The sequence below is a fragment of the Macaca thibetana genome, chromosome 2 (assembly GCF_024542745.1).
Source record: "Macaca thibetana thibetana isolate TM-01 chromosome 2, ASM2454274v1, whole genome shotgun sequence".
NCBI classification, from domain to species: Eukaryota; Metazoa; Chordata; class Mammalia; order Primates; family Cercopithecidae; genus Macaca; species Macaca thibetana.
Genome location: NC_065579.1, coordinates 91097651 through 91113125, shown reverse-complemented (window position 1 = coordinate 91113125; position 15475 = coordinate 91097651). Strand labels below are relative to the sequence as shown.

General features: G+C 39.5%; 1 protein-coding gene across 23 annotated transcripts in view; it reads left to right on the top strand.

Moving 5' to 3' along the window:
• LRRFIP2 (LRR binding FLII interacting protein 2) overlaps positions 1-15475 on the top strand; it is a 129197-nt gene that overhangs the window by 106940 nt on the left and 6782 nt on the right. For 15 of the 23 annotated variants that reach the window (XM_050780311.1, XM_050780309.1, XM_050780303.1 and 12 more), the window contains 5 exons: positions 261-353; positions 2480-2572; positions 9052-9153; positions 9435-9567; positions 11588-11637. In XM_050780311.1, the coding sequence (XP_050636268.1) occupies positions 261-353; positions 2480-2572; positions 9052-9153; positions 9435-9567; positions 11588-11637 (471 nt within the window). The remainder of the gene's footprint in view (positions 1-260; positions 354-2479; positions 2573-9051; positions 9154-9434; positions 9568-11587; positions 11638-15475) is intronic. The other 8 variants (XM_050780313.1, XM_050780312.1, XM_050780308.1 and 5 more) reach the window with 2 other exon arrangements.

Below are 15475 nucleotides of genomic sequence, written 5' to 3'. Positions count from 1 at the left end.
TATTACTTGACTAAATTATCTTTTGTTTTTAATAATTTTGCCATTGATTAGTTCAAGTTTTCCAGATAAATAATTATACAAGATGAAATTTTAAATTTTTCTTAACCTTTCTATAGAAGACACAATTTTTCTAAGTTACTATGAATCAGGAGTTTGGACATGTTTCTGGAGGTCATTCTTAACCTCTGTGTTGTATTGTATATGTTCAAATTTCTTGTGTGCCATGACCTGTGTAAATGATATTATTTGTTTAATAACAGGAGTTAGAAAGGCAGAAACATATGTGTAGTGTGCTGCAGCATAAGATGGAAGAACTTAAAGAAGGCCTTCGGCAAAGAGATGAGCTTATTGAGGTACGTACATGAACTGTGGGAATACTTAATTTTGAAAAAAATGAGTTGAACTGGATGAAGATGTGTGTGTTGGGAGGGAAGGAAAGTTAAGATGCATCAGAGTTTACTTGTCTCTTTATATTTGACTGTACGCTAAAAGTTTTCAGACATAAACCAGATCATGCTTAAAAATTAATACTATAAATCCTATAAACATTACCCCACTTTGCTAGCACAAATTTTTGTGTCTTTTATTGCTAAATACAGTTTCCTAAAGATATCTTAGGAAATGGGCAAAAGGAAAAATTATAGAATAACATTATTCTTTGGAATTAGTGAATGCCATCTTTTGCGACATGATTCTCGGGGAATAAGTTTGATTTTCACTCAGGTAAATACATTTCTCAGGTGGCTAAATGAAAAAGAAGAAATGTCAAGATACTTTCTATACAAAAAGGTAAAGAATAGCTAGTCTGAAGGTTCAGGTTTCTGCAAGCGAAGGGACTCTGCCACATTGTTGGCAACATCTTAGGAATGGAATGAAGCATAGTCTACCAAGAACTCTTTGAAAACATTAGTCATCCTTGCAGGCCTACTACATTGCATCCATCTTTTTTCTTTAAATGTGGTTTTCCCTCTTGAGACGATGTTTTTAGATAAATATAATAAGTTTGAAGGGGGATCCTGCCCACTATCTAGGTGTGGCTATCAAAGGCATCTAATGTTAAGTTAGTGTTGACATGCCAGAGATGTCAGGAAGCATAGATGTTAACGATCCCAGGAGAGAGATCTCACGTACCACACTTGTCCACATTCCTGGCTACTCAGACCTTAGCCCCTCTTTTTCTCTCCCTCTTTCCCCTCAGACCTACCTCTTAATATCTCTCTCTACAAATGATTTTTAAAAACCATTTAATAGAGAAAAAGAAATGACTTTTTAAATTTGAAGACTGGTGTTAATTTTTGTCATTATTAAGAATAATTGAACATACCCAGAATTTGTGGATTTCAAGTGCAGATACAGATAACCTTGTGGATCTATCAGATTACATATGAGGTTAATTTTCTTAGTTTTTCTCCATATAAGGTAGGAAGCATATTTTCCAGAATCTGTATCCTGCTGGTATTTTAAAATACTGTGAAATTCTTTCCTTTTTTGTTCTTTTATCTTTCTGTGCCAAAATGCCAACCACATAAAATAATAAACCTGCTTTGGGGGCTGCTTCTCAAATTCAATAGCTTAAGTTAGGATTGGTAAAGTTCTAGTTTTTCATTGTAATGGCATTTAAGAAGAATATAATGCTTGATTTCTATAGTTTGTCACTGTGACTTCTTTAAAAGCTTAGGGTGCTAGGTATACAAACTTTGAAAACTATAGTTTTAGATGTTTTTTACATCTAGAATGAACATCTTTTAGATGTCAGTATCTATGGTTATGCTGAAAATCTTTAAATATTACAAATAATGTTTTTTGGTCTTTGGAATTGAAAATTCCATGGTAAGGTACCTAATGTATGAGTAGGGGAAGGAAGAGATAATAATTTACCAATAATGCATAAGAAGAAAACCAGTTAAGCACCATTGACAATTAAAAAGGTCATTTAAGGATTGTTAAATGCTAAGTTTAAATGTTTCAAAATAATATAAATAATTTTAAAATAATACAAAATTCATGGTGTTCTTGCTGTCATAGATTCTGCTAACAGAAATTCAAAATGATCAGTTCTGCTTAAAAAATAAAATTCAAAACTGCTTGTTCTCTGAGATAAAAGATCATTTGTTCATAAGCAAATCTAAATTTCCCTCTCTAGGAATGTAAGTTCTTGCAGTTATCAAAGAAAGAATATACATACGGAGCTGTATGTACACAGAAATTCTAGCTGGCTTGCTGCCACATAGCTGTGGTTAGAACAGTTATTCCTGGTTCCTTTGCTTACTTTTGTAGGGACAAGCCAGTGAGAATCTTGTGGCCAAGACTGTGAATGTCATCTTTTCTTTTGGCAAACCAATTTTGCTTTTCCTGTTCATCACAGACTTTCCCTTTTGGTTAAGTTTCTTTATCGGCTTTATTTTTGTTTCCTCCCTCAAACCTCCTCTCCCTTTTCTTTCTGCTCTTTTATTACTTCTCTTCCCCTCTTCCTCTGCAGGAGAAGCAGCGCATGCAGCAGAAAATAGACACCATGACAAAAGAGGTGTTTGACCTCCAGGAGACACTTCTTTGGAAAGATAAAAAAATTGGGGTATGAGATGAAATTGGGCTTTGGTTAGAAGCTCATTGATGAGGACTACAATAGAATTTAAACTAGAGATTGAAAAAACCTGTCCTTTTGATTATTCTTGAGCATTTACACAGTATGAAAAATGAGTTAAGTAGAAGATAGAAAGAGACTTCCATAGGAAAACCTGATGTCGTGCCTGGAAAGAACTCTTCTTTTCAGCCAACAAGTTTCTCTGTATTCCCTTAGGATTCTTTTTTTTTTTTTTGAGATGGAGTCTCATTTTGTTGCCCAAGCTGGAGTGCAGTGGCATGATCTCGGCTCACTACAACCTCTGCCTCCTGGGTTCAAGTGATTCTTCTGCCTCAGCCTCCCTAGTAGCTGGGATTACAGGCACACACCACCATGCCCAGCTGATTTTTTGTATTTTTATGAGAGATGTGGTTTCACCGTGTTAGCCAGGCTGGTCTCTAACTCCTGACCTCAGGTAATCCACACACCTTGGCCTCCCAAAGTGCTAGGATTACAGGTGTGAGCCACCACAACTGGCCTCCCTTGGGATTCTTACCCAGAAACAGCCACAGGCATTCAATTCAAACTCTGTGGTTAACTCGATATCCTTACATTACAGGAATTTGGATAAGAAGAGAGTAGTGGTGGGGAGAAAGTTTTAGCATCCTATAAATCCTTGGTGAATAAAATAGGAAGAGATTAAAATCAATTCAATTACAGAAACAGATAGGAAAGTAAGACTTACTAGGGTGGCTGTCTCTAACTATAACCACAGAACTCCCCCAAGTAGGGCCCAGATAAATGAAATGTCTTCATTGCTATTTTGCTAAGCTCTGCAGGTGGATTCCATGTACACCAAAAACTGGAGAAAATTCCCTCCAGTTCATCTCATGTGGCCTTTGATTGGCAGTCCCATCACCTGGCTGAGCTCTCTGTTCTGCAGTAGGGGAACCACTTAGCCATAGTTGCCAGAGGCTTACCTTGTCAGGGAAGGGCAGAGGAAATAGAACATGTAAGAAAAGTCTTGTTCTGCTTAAGGTTAGAGGGGATAGGGAATAGTTGTTAAAGATCCCTGAGACCATCTCTGAGAGACAGGCCTGGATATGAAACCCTCTGGATCATACCCTCAGAACGTTGTTAGGAACATTCTGAAGCCCAGCCGGTGGTCAGCAGGATCCAGTCTTTTTCATCACTTCAAGGACCTCTCTCATTAATATACACATGGGAAGATTACATTACCTCTTAAGAGTTTGTAGGCTCATGCCTGTAATCCTAGCACTTTGGGAGGCCAAGGCTCGAGGATCGCTTGAGGCCAGAGGATTGCTTGAGGTCAGGAGCTTGAGACCAGCTTGAGCAACATAGTGAGACCCACCCTGTCTCTCCAAAAGAATTTTAAAATTTGCAGAGCATGCACCTGCCCCAACTACTTAGGAGGCTGAGGTGGGAGGATCACTGGAGCCCACAAGATGGAGGCTGCAGTGAACTATGATCGTGCCACTGCACTCCAGCCTAAGCAATAGAGTGATACCCTTTCTTTAAAAAAAAAAGTTTGTAGACCAAAAATTTAAAGAACAAAAGCTACTTTATAGATAATTATCTGACATTCAAGTTGCTGATTATTAAAAATTCCATCTAAACCTAGAAAAGCCTTCTGGGGGATAAATCAATATATGTTTCAAAACATCTGTTAGGTGTTTTGAAATTATGATTTTAAAATTGAAATTTGAAGTTGGAAAGTGAAATTTAATTGTTGAACCATTGATTTGATTTAAATTTTTGCTTGGGAGATACAACATAAGATGTAAAAAAACATGTGGGACAAAGTAGGTAATTTTAAAATTTTAGTTAAAATCTGGTCACTATCTAGAATGGGCTTCTTTTAGGACTTTACATAATTTTCTTTAACACAGATCTGTAGGCCCAGGATTTCTAGCTTGTATGAGTGCCTTAGTATTTTCAAATGATAATCTTGGACCAGCCATAGAAACCCCTCAGATGTCTCAGTTTAAAATATAAATTATTTGGCTTTTATTTGGAGAATATTTTATTTTATTTTAGTATCCCTTTTTTGAGATGGAATCTCTCTCTGTCCCCCAGGCTGGAGTATAGTGGTGCAATCTCAGCTCACTGCAACCTCCTGGGTTCAAGCAGTTCTGCCTCAGCCTCCTGAGTAGCTGGTACTACAGGTGTGCACTACCACGCCCAGCTAATTTTTGTATTTTTAGTAGAGATGGGGTTTCACCATGTTGGCCAGGCTGGTCTGGAACTCCTGACCTCAAGTGATCGGCCCATCTCGGCCTTCCAAAGTGGTGGTATTACAGGCATGAGCCACTGTGCCCGGCCAGAATTTTAGAATTACATGCAGTCGTATGAAATTAAACAGGGCTGGGCATGGTAGCTCATGCCTTTAATCCCAGCACTTTGGGAGGCCAAAGAGGGTGGATCCCTTGAGGTCAAGAGTTCGAGACAAGCCTGACCAACATGGTGAAACCCTGTCTCTACTAAAAATACAAAAATTAGCTAGGCATGGTGGCACACACCTGTAATCCCAGCTACTTGGGAGGCTGAGGCATAAGAATCACTTGAACCCGAGAGGCAGAGGTTGCAGAGAGCTGAGATTGTGTCACTGCACTCCAGCCTAGGCAACAGACCAAAACCCTGTCTCAAAAAAAAAAAAAAAAAAAAAAAAAGAAGAAAAGAGAAGAAATTTAACAGAGAGATCCTATATATTCTTTGCTCAATCTTCCCCAAATGTAACATCTTACAGAACTATAGTACAAGATCACAACCAGGGTATTGACCTTGATACAGTGAAGATACAGAACATTTCTATCACTATAAGGGATTTCTCCTCCTCTTGCCTTTTTATAGTCATAGCCTTTATCTCCCCTTCCCCTCCCAAACCCTGAGAACCACTAATCTTTTCTTCATTTGTGTAGTTTTGCTATTTTAAGAATGTTATAAAAATGGAATTATATAGTATATATTAACCTTTTGGAATTACCCTTTTTCAGTCTGTATAAGTCCCTCAAGATTAGTCCAAATTGTTGAATCACTAGTAGACTCTTTTTTTTTTAATTTGAAAAATTGTGCTAAAATACAAATAACATAAAATTTACCATTTTAACTATTTTTAAGTGTACAGTTCAGTGGCATTTAGTACATTCATGTTGTTGTGCTACTGTCACCACCATCAGAACTTTTTTATCTTCCACAGCTGAAATCTGTACCCATTAAACAACTCCCCATTCAGTCCCTTCTCCCAAACCCCTGGCAACCACCATTCCACCTTCTGTCTCTGTGAATTTGACTACTCTAGGTACTTCATATAAGTGGAATCATACAGTATCTGATTTATTTCACTTGGCATAATGCCCTCAAGGCTCATGTTGCAGCATATGTCAGAATGTCCATCCCTTTTAAGGCTGAATCATATTCCATTGTATGTATATGCCACATTCTTCTGTTGATATATCGACACATCTACCTTTTGGCCATTGTGAATAATGCTGCTGTGAACATGGGTATTCAAATAACTCTTCAAGACTCTGCCTTCAGTTGTTTTCGGTATGTACCCAGAAGTAGAATTGCTGGATCTTATAGTAATTCTGTGTTTAATTTTTTTGAGTAACAGCTATACTGTGTTCTGTAGCAGGTGTCCCATTTTACATTCCCACCACTAGTGAACAAGGGTTCCAATTTCTCCATGTCCTTGCCAATATTTGTTATCATAATACAGGGGCAGTGGTCCTCCCTTGACTTTTAAAAGACACATTTTCAGTATGGACAGTAACTACTTGTCTCTAGCTTCATTTTTAAGATTTACATTTAGTAACTTAATGAAGAAATATGTCCATTATTCCCAGGTTAAAGTTCAGTTCATTAGTGGTCTTGCCTCTAGCTCCACTGCGGTTCTAAACACCAGGAGCCCATGTATACAATAGGCGTATACAAAGAACTTGCATATCTCTATAGCCCAGCGTAAACTCACTTCCATTCTGACCAAAGATATTTGTTCCCCAGTACAATTATGTGGAGAATTAACCCTTTGCCCAAAAGTTCAGCCCATTATACACATCCTTTTGGCTTCTGGATGGTAGGATTTGAGGTTAGGTCAGGGATAAAGAATTATTTTGAACTCTACAAGCATGTACTTTTTACCCTAAAAAAAAATCTACTCTAGGAGCTATCGTTGTACACAAACGCAAGGGTAGTGGTTATATGGTCAGGTAATATGGAGGATTTTAGATCCAGCGTGAATACATTTGATCCAATTATAAGGTATTTTAGTAGTCTTCAAACTTTGTGGTGAAATGGGTGAATTTACAGGATGTATTTTATTTTCCCATCTATAATTATGGGAAGAGGAAATTAAAAAGTCCGAAGGTAAAAATAAAACCCAGTGCAATAAGATGTGGAAGAGGAGCAGATGTCATGTATATCATTTGCTAGAATTCCTAGTTTCAAATTGGCCTGTTCCTCAGAGGTCTTTTATATTCAGTGGTGTTGTTTATATAGAGCATGTGTGACAGTGATCATTTACCCACTTATATGTGGTGATACATGACATAACTATGCATGCAGATACCAGTAACCAAAAATACCTAACCCATAAAGACTAAAGTGACACTCAACATATGGGAAAGTATTGTTGTGCTTTGTTTTCCCAATGTTTCATTTATTACTAATGATTAATGTAATGGAGTGTTAATACTAGCTGGATGGTGCTGAACCCACATTGTTAATTCACAGGCAGACTTGAGACACATCATATAGTATGACTGTAAATTGTTGAAAAGAAGTCAGATATTGACATGGCAGTTTGGATAAGTAAAGAGTAGGATTTGCCCTATGGGCTCCTTTCCTAGCATCATCTGCGCTAACAATAAGGGAATATAATGTATCCTCCACAGGGCTGTGATATTTAAAAAACTAAGGGCTTTGGAAACAAAAACAACCAGATTCATTTTCTGATTTTGCCACTTAATGTGACTTTGAGCAAAAAATATAGCCACTCTGAGCCTCAATTTTCTGATCTGTTAAATGGGGATAATACAGGTACCTCACAGGATATGTAGAGGTTTCAAATACAAAATAACGTATAAGAGAGAAATTATATAAAATAGTGCCTGCCATATAATTTGTGCTATACAAATGGTAGTTGCTATCATCCCTTATTTACTTGATCCCTATTTGGTTGCAAAATAGGATTATGATGATTTTTTAAATTGCCCAACTATTCAGCTATCAATTTCTCAGCAATTCTCTGTCCCACTTCCAAAGCCAGTGAACTGAGAGGAAAGTTACCTGTTGTAGTTTAACTTCTTGGATTAATGGGAATGCTGACAGAAGACATTAAATATATGAACAAAAATATGTGGGGAAAGGCTTTTTCAAATAGGCCAGTTATCAGATTCCTGCATAGACTACTTACTTTGGGTGTATTTTTAATTCTGGGTTATTTTCTTTTACAATAGATTTTATTTTTTCATAGTAGATTTTATTTTTCATCGATAACCAAAGTATGTTCCTGCTTCTGCATTGTCCTTAGCTGACAGTTGTGAGATTAAGGGAATGGCAGGGAATTTACAAATGAAATCACCAGCCTGCTTCTCCTGAACTGTCCCTGCTATCTAGGCATTACAGGCAATGCTTTACCTTGATTTATGCCTCTGCCCTTGGGATGGGTGCTATTATCCCTTCTGTTTTTCAGGTAAGGAAACTGAGGCATAGGATGGGTATGTGCCAGGACCCAAAAGCCTGATTCTGAAATCCATATTCTGTAACTCTCCATAGCTTGGCTGTATTTATTTTGTCAGTGTTTTGTTTTTTCACATTTTGGGAATATAACAGAAAGCCAATGAGTCTCAGTTATATTTAATTAAATGGTCAGAAGTTGATTTTTGAATTCTTTTGTAGGTTAACTATTTTGAAGTAAGTGGTATTTGAGTATTTTGCCACACTACTTGGAGAACAATATACAGCCAATATTTAATTAAAATATCTTACATATAATAGTTATTTTTATTCCAGAACTATTTTTTTTTGAAAACTCAACTGTATTATTGAATAAACTAGTTTAGTTAAACATGAAATGTGGGGTTCTTTTTGTTCACCAAATAAAAATGTACTGAGGCAGTCAGTAAGGAAAGCTTTGTTTTACTCTGGCTGCTCTCTTCATCTTCCTTTTCCTGTTTTATTTTTTTTCATTGACTGGAAAAGAAAGATTTATTTCCCTGCTTGATGTGATTAAACATGTTTTGCCAAATTGATGCATGAGAACCAGTTTCTATGAGAACTCTCTTCTGGAGATGTATATCCATGTAACTCTGTATTTCCTCCCATATCTGACTGCTTGTTTCCAATCTTTTGACTGCTTCCTTGCTTTTTATGCTTTTATCTTTGCTTATTTGAATTAGGTACTTCTCTGCTACCTTTCACCTGCTCTTTTTCTCTGCCATTGTTTCCCTTGCTACCTTACCTAAAACCAGGCCCTAGAGAAACAGAAAGAATACATTGCCTGCCTTAGGAATGAGCGAGATATGCTCAGAGAGGAGCTGGCTGACCTGCAGGAGACAGTGAAGACGGGAGAGGTATGTTAGCATTAGCCTGGAGTTCAGGTCCCTCACTGCTTTACTCGCTGTCTTCCTTCTTTTCATCCTGCCATCTTTCCTAGCCCAAATACAAACTACAATGTTTATTCCCTAATCCAGATTTGGTAGGTTTAAGCTATTTCTTCCACAGAGCTATATTCCATGTAACTGATTCTAACCAGATTTTACCTGTAGCAAACATGTATTGTTGCAGAGTTACCTCACAGAGCTTACTGTTTCCATATGGGCCTTTTGTGATGATGGGTTTTCCCCCCTTGCAGAAACATGGCTTAGTTATAATCCCCGATGGCACTCCCAATGGTGATGTCAGTCATGAACCAGTGGCTGGAGCCATCACTGTTGTGTCTCAGGAAGCTGCTCAGGTCTTGGAGTCAGCAGGAGAAGGGCCATTAGGTAAGATACTGGTTGCTATCTTGACTTGGATTAATGTTACCCTATTGGGTTTTCTGCTTTTTCATATCCCAGCTTGGAAAACAAAAACAGCATAAGGGCTGTCTGAGACTCAAGTAGACGCTTAACCAGAAGAATCTGGGCACATTGGCCCATTTTCTTCGGTCATCCTTGGCCTTGGGAAACCAGCATCTGTGTCATTGTAAGGCAATAAGTGTAACTGTAAGGCCCGTGGATGGAAGTACTATGGGCCTATACGCATTGTTTTTTACTTAACTACAAACTTTTCTGCAAAGAGATAGTCTAGTATACCTGTGCTAGGGGAGCAGTAGGCTAGCAGGAGACTTCTCATGTGTGCTATAAGTTTCTCATCCTTGGAACATCTGGTTTTATGTTCCACTACTTACCCCAGGGTTCTGTACCTCTTTTCTACCACATTTCTTAAGCCAAGAAACAGATGACCAAAAAGACAGATATGAGAGAAGTATGACTTCCAGAGCAGGGCTTCCCAGACTCTTAAAGTCTAAACCTCTTAAATTTAACCCTTTGAGAATCTGACACCTCTCTCCAGGAAAAAACAAAGTTGCTGACACCTCTCTCCAAGAAACCAAAGTCACCCATCTATTGACCCCACTAAGAAATCTACTCTAGAGGAAGAAAAATGGCACAGATAGATACTGTATCATTAGCTCACTTTTATTTTTTAAAAAACAATCTTTTTTCATTTTTCATCTTGTTTTCATATATGTGTAAGCTTCTTAGAGGAGTGAGAGATATAAGTGTAAAGCAAACTGAAAAACATTTTAAAAGTTAGTAAGCACATTCTCTAATGTGGAGCATTCCAGAAATGTGATTGTAAGGCACTTTGAATAAAGCAAGATGCTGGGTGAGCAAGAGAGATCTGGAGAATGGAACGAGAGTCTGGCTATAGGCAGCCCAGGGTGTTTCCCTGCTGTTGTTTCCCTCGTCTGCAGGTCCCAGCAGGCAGACCTGCTTGAAAGGTGCAGAAGAAACCAAAATCTGTATTTGGCTGTGACCCTCATCATTTACAGAGGGTAGTGGTCAGTCAGGTGTCAGCTGCTTTTTTAAGTGAACAATGGTGTCTCCTCAGCTGAAGGGGCCTATTTTAATGCAGGCTTGGGAAGAGTCAAATCTCCATAGGCCAGGAGTGAACCCTGATGCTGCTACCAAGCCGCAGATCCACCCATGGATGCCCACATTTTTTTTTTTTTTTGAGGCAGAGTCTCACTTGGTCGCCTAGGCAGGATTGCAGTGGCGCGATCTCAGCTCACTGCAACGTGCAACCTCTTATCTCCCAGGTTCAGATGGCTTCCTGAGTAGCTGGGATTACAGGCACCTGCCACCATGCCCGGTTAATTTTTGTATTTTTTTAGTGGAGACGTGGTTTCACGATTTTGGCCAGGCTGGTCTCAAACTCATCTCAAGTGATCCACCCAACTAGGCCTCCCAAAGTGCTGGGATTACAGGCGTGAACCACCGCACCTGGCCCAGCTGCCGACATCTTGGAGTGGGTCCCCTTCCCTCCCTACTAGCTTTTGGGGACTTCGCTTCTTCCAGCATTGTGCTCCTCTCTTTTCTCTCCTCCAGCTTCCTTTGCCCAGTCCTGCTCTTACCCCATCTTCTTTCACATATTTGAATCTCTCCCGCTAAGGGCTTAGCCTTTGGGAGCACACTTGACATTTGAGTTGTCTACTAGTGAAAGCTTGAAACAAGGAAATGACCTCCTTTGTACTTCAGTTTGTCTTTAAGTGGCAAATCACTGCTGTGGGGAACAAATGTTGCATTTGGTGCCCTGATAAGTATCAGTTGTATGGAAATACGTTTTAGAGAGTTAAGAACTTTTCCGTAATGCTATTAACACCTTTATTTCTTTAGATATTCAGAGCTGTAAGTAATGTAATTTATCAGATAATATTAGCTGTTTATGAGTTTGAAAATTTTTTAATTGTTTATATACTACATCATCACATATTTAGTTTACGATCTTTTTCATTTGTTTTAGATGTAAGGCTACGAAAACTTGCTGGAGAGAAGGAAGAACTACTGTCACAGGTAAAGGCATTCTTAATGGAGTGTAAAATAATTTTAACGAAGTTACATGGTAAAATACTAGCTAATTGAAATGTTCATTAAAAAGAAATATGCTTATTTCAAACATCAGCACTCAAGTGAGATTTGAAGGATAGATAATTCATATTTTACCTCTTTGTTATTTTCTGTTCTTAAAACATTTTTTTAAGGACACATAGTTTAAGGAGTCATATGGTTTTCTACAAAGTTTGTTATGAACACAGCAATCCCCTGGCCTGGCTTCTCTGTCCTCACCCCTGACCATTTCTGTTAAATGCTTTTAGCTGATTCTTGTGTACTGTCCTTGTATCTCTGTGTAACATACTTACGTTGTGTCTTGATTGTTCTGCTTCAGGCATTCTATGTTGACATCCTTTTATGGAAGATGAGGGTTTAGCTGTTTTTCATCCTTTGTCCCTGCCACACACAAACACATCTTTTCCACTCCCAAATCCTCCTAATAAAGGAACGGTGTAATTCCAGTCTGCTTGTGTCATTAGGACCCTCTAAACTCTACTCACAGTGGAGCCAGGTTGCATTCTAGGATCATCTCCCTTGGAACTATTAGTTTCCTCTAAGTTAATGTTATGGTTTTTCTTTGTATTTGCTTGGTTTTCTATCATCAATTTAACCACAGACTCTCCAACAGTAGATTAAACCCACTCAGTATTTTCAGATGCATCTGGCATTCTTTCAGTTCCAGTTTGTCGAATCTTGGTGCATCTGACTTGTCCCTTTCTAAACTAATGGCTTGCTCTCTTGGTACATAGATGTGGTCACCCTTCATTGGCATCTGGGGATTTTCTTTGCATGTGATTTAGGTTGGGTTCCCTTTTTCCGGTATCTCATGTCTTTCTCCTTATTTATTTTCTAGTTTTGGTACATCTTCCAGTAGCTTCCTGAGAAGAGGGTTTGTGGATTGTTAATTTTTCATGACCTTGCAGGCCTGAAGATGTCTTCATTCCACCCTCTTACTTGATTAAAATAGTTTGGCTAGGTAGAGAATCCTGAGTTGCCATTGTTCTCCTTAAGATTTTTTAAAAAGACATTTCTTCATTGTGCTGTGACTTCAAGTATGGCTGTTGAGTTTTCATGAACATTTTGAGTTCTGATCTTTTCTGGTTTGTGATCTATTTTTCTCCTCTTTGTAGAAGGTTGTATCCTATTCTCTTTCTCTCTAGTGTTCTGGTGTAATTTGAAGATAGCAATGTGATTTGAAGTTTTCATGTGTGATGCTGGGACCCTGTCAATTCTAGGAGCTCCCATTCTTTAGTTCTGGGAAGATTTCTTGAATGATTTTGTTACTGATTTTTTTCCCCTCCCATATTCTGTGTTCTCTATTTTGGAAGTCCTATTCAGTCATTCAACAAATGTTGAGTGAGATTCTATTATTTAACATGCACTATTCTAGGCACTGGGATATTTCAGTGAATAAGTTTAGAAAAAAATTCCTGCCTGAGGGACATTCTAGTAGGAAGACATCAGACAATAAACAGTATTATATGATATGTTAGAAGGTTTGTGTGAATGCGTTTACGTGTTTCTCTGGCTACTTACAGCTGCATAGGGGCAGGCATGGAGTGAGTAGAGAGCTAGATTTTACCAGGAAAGTATTAATGGGGCAGGAGAGGTAAGGGAGTAAGAAAGAAAATTATTATAATGATAGACCTTGAAATTAAACTGGATGAAGAGGATTCGGGAGATATTCAGAAACACATCAAGGTACAGTAGAAAGAAGATGTAATCTGTAGATTAGTGGTACTAGTGTGGTTGAAGGGTTGTTGGAATTTGAGTCTAGAGAGAAAGACCTAGAAAGATGAGGAATGGTGGTTAGAGAGAGGATACATGGAACTAAATTGTATAGGGATTACAATTGTCTAATGATAAGATCTAGTATATGATTATGGGAGTGAGTAGCTGAGGGCAAGAAGGGATAGATGGCAAGATCCTTGGAAGGGAGGTGGGTTAGTCCATTTTTTGCTTGGCTATAAAGGAATACCTGAGGCTGGGTAATTTATAAAGAAAAGAGGTTTGACTGGGCGTGGCAGCTCATGCCTGTAATCCCAGCACTTTTGGAGGCTGAGGCAGGTGGTTGAGGTCAGGAGTCGAGACTAGCCTGGCCAACATGGTGAAACCCCAACTCTACTAAAAATATACAAAAAAAAACATTAGCCGGGTATGGTGGTGGGTGCCTGTAGTCCCAGCTACTTGGGAGGCTGAGGCAGAAGGGAGGTGGAGGCTGCAGTGAGCCAAAATTGCACCGCTGCATTCCAGCCTTGGGTGGCAGAGTGAGACTTTGTCTTAAAAAAAAAAAAGTAAAAGAAAAGAGGTTTAATTGGCTGTAGTTCTGCAAGCTGTACAGGAAGCATGGTGTCAGCATCTGCTCAGCTTCTGAGCTCATTTTCCTGAGGCCTCAGGCCAGGCTGGTCTTGAACTCCTGACCTTAGGTGATCCACCCACCTCGGCCTCCCAAAGTGCTGGGATTACAGGCATGAGCCACCGTGCCCAGTCGGCCTCAGGAAACTTCTAATCTCGGCAGAAGGTGAATGGGGAGCAAGCATGTCATATGTCAAGAGCGGAAGCCAGAGTGAGTGAGTGGGGAGGTGATGTACACACTTGAAACAACCAGATCTTGTGTGAACTACCAGAGCGAGAACTCACTCATCACCAAAGGAACGGTGCAAAGCCATTCATGAGGGATCTGCCCCATGACCCAGATACCTCCTACCAGGCCCCACCTTCAGCACTGGGGAATACATTTCACCATATGAGGAGGTGTACCAGAAATTGAGAGATCATTTGTCAGGGAGATCCTCTACTTAGATATACATTGAAATTGCCAAAAATTAAGACAGGAATAGTCTAGAGGGAGTGCAAGTTGGGAGCTATTTAATAAATGGTGATGAAGGAATGGGATTTTGGCAATGATAAGTAGTTAGTGTATATAATTTGAAGAGATGAGATTAAGACCTGGGACTTTTAGGGAAGATGTAGGGAAAATACCAGCAAGGAAAGCAAGAGGACACCTATTCCATCTCTAGGTTCAGTAGTAGGAGGCTGTAGAAGTACCAAAAAAAGGGCGGGGCATGGTGGCTCATGTCTGTAATCCCAGCACTTGGGGAGGCCGAGGTGGGCGGATGACTTGAGGTCAGGAGTTCAAGACCAGCCTGGCCAACATGACGAAACCCCATCTACTAAAAATAACAAAAATTAGTCAGGTGTGGTGGCATGCACCTGGAATCCCAGCTACTTGGGAGGCTGAGGCAGGAGAATCGCTTGAACCCAGGAGGCGGAGGTTGCAGTGAGCTGAGATCACACCACTGCATTCCAGTCTGGGCCACAGAGCGAGACCCTGTCTCAAACAAACAAACAAAACAAAACAGTGTTTGAGAGAGCTGCAGAAGCAGCAGGATTCTTAAGGGAGAGGGTTCTCATCTGCTCAGAGAAAAGACAGAGGGCATTTGCTGATGATGGACTGTTAATTCTAGAGGGCACAGTGGAGAAGTTTCAGGCATTGGGAAAGGTTAGGAGATGAAGGTTAGTGGTCCTACAGACCCTTGTGAGGAAGAGTGCAGAGGAAGAATATGACCCTTTGCGAGATGCACATAAATAGGAATGATGGAGACAATGAGATCAGTCCTGGTTCTCTCAAGGCAGCTAATGACGGTGATCCTGTGTGTTGAAAGGGCAGAGGTGTCTGGGAAGTATAGAGTTAGTCCCAATATAGAGCTTACCCTTTTCCCATTGGGGAGTGGCAAACTTAATCTTAGTGCAGAGGCTTCCCTTTGACCCCTGTTGATGGAGTTAAGGACCGCTGGGG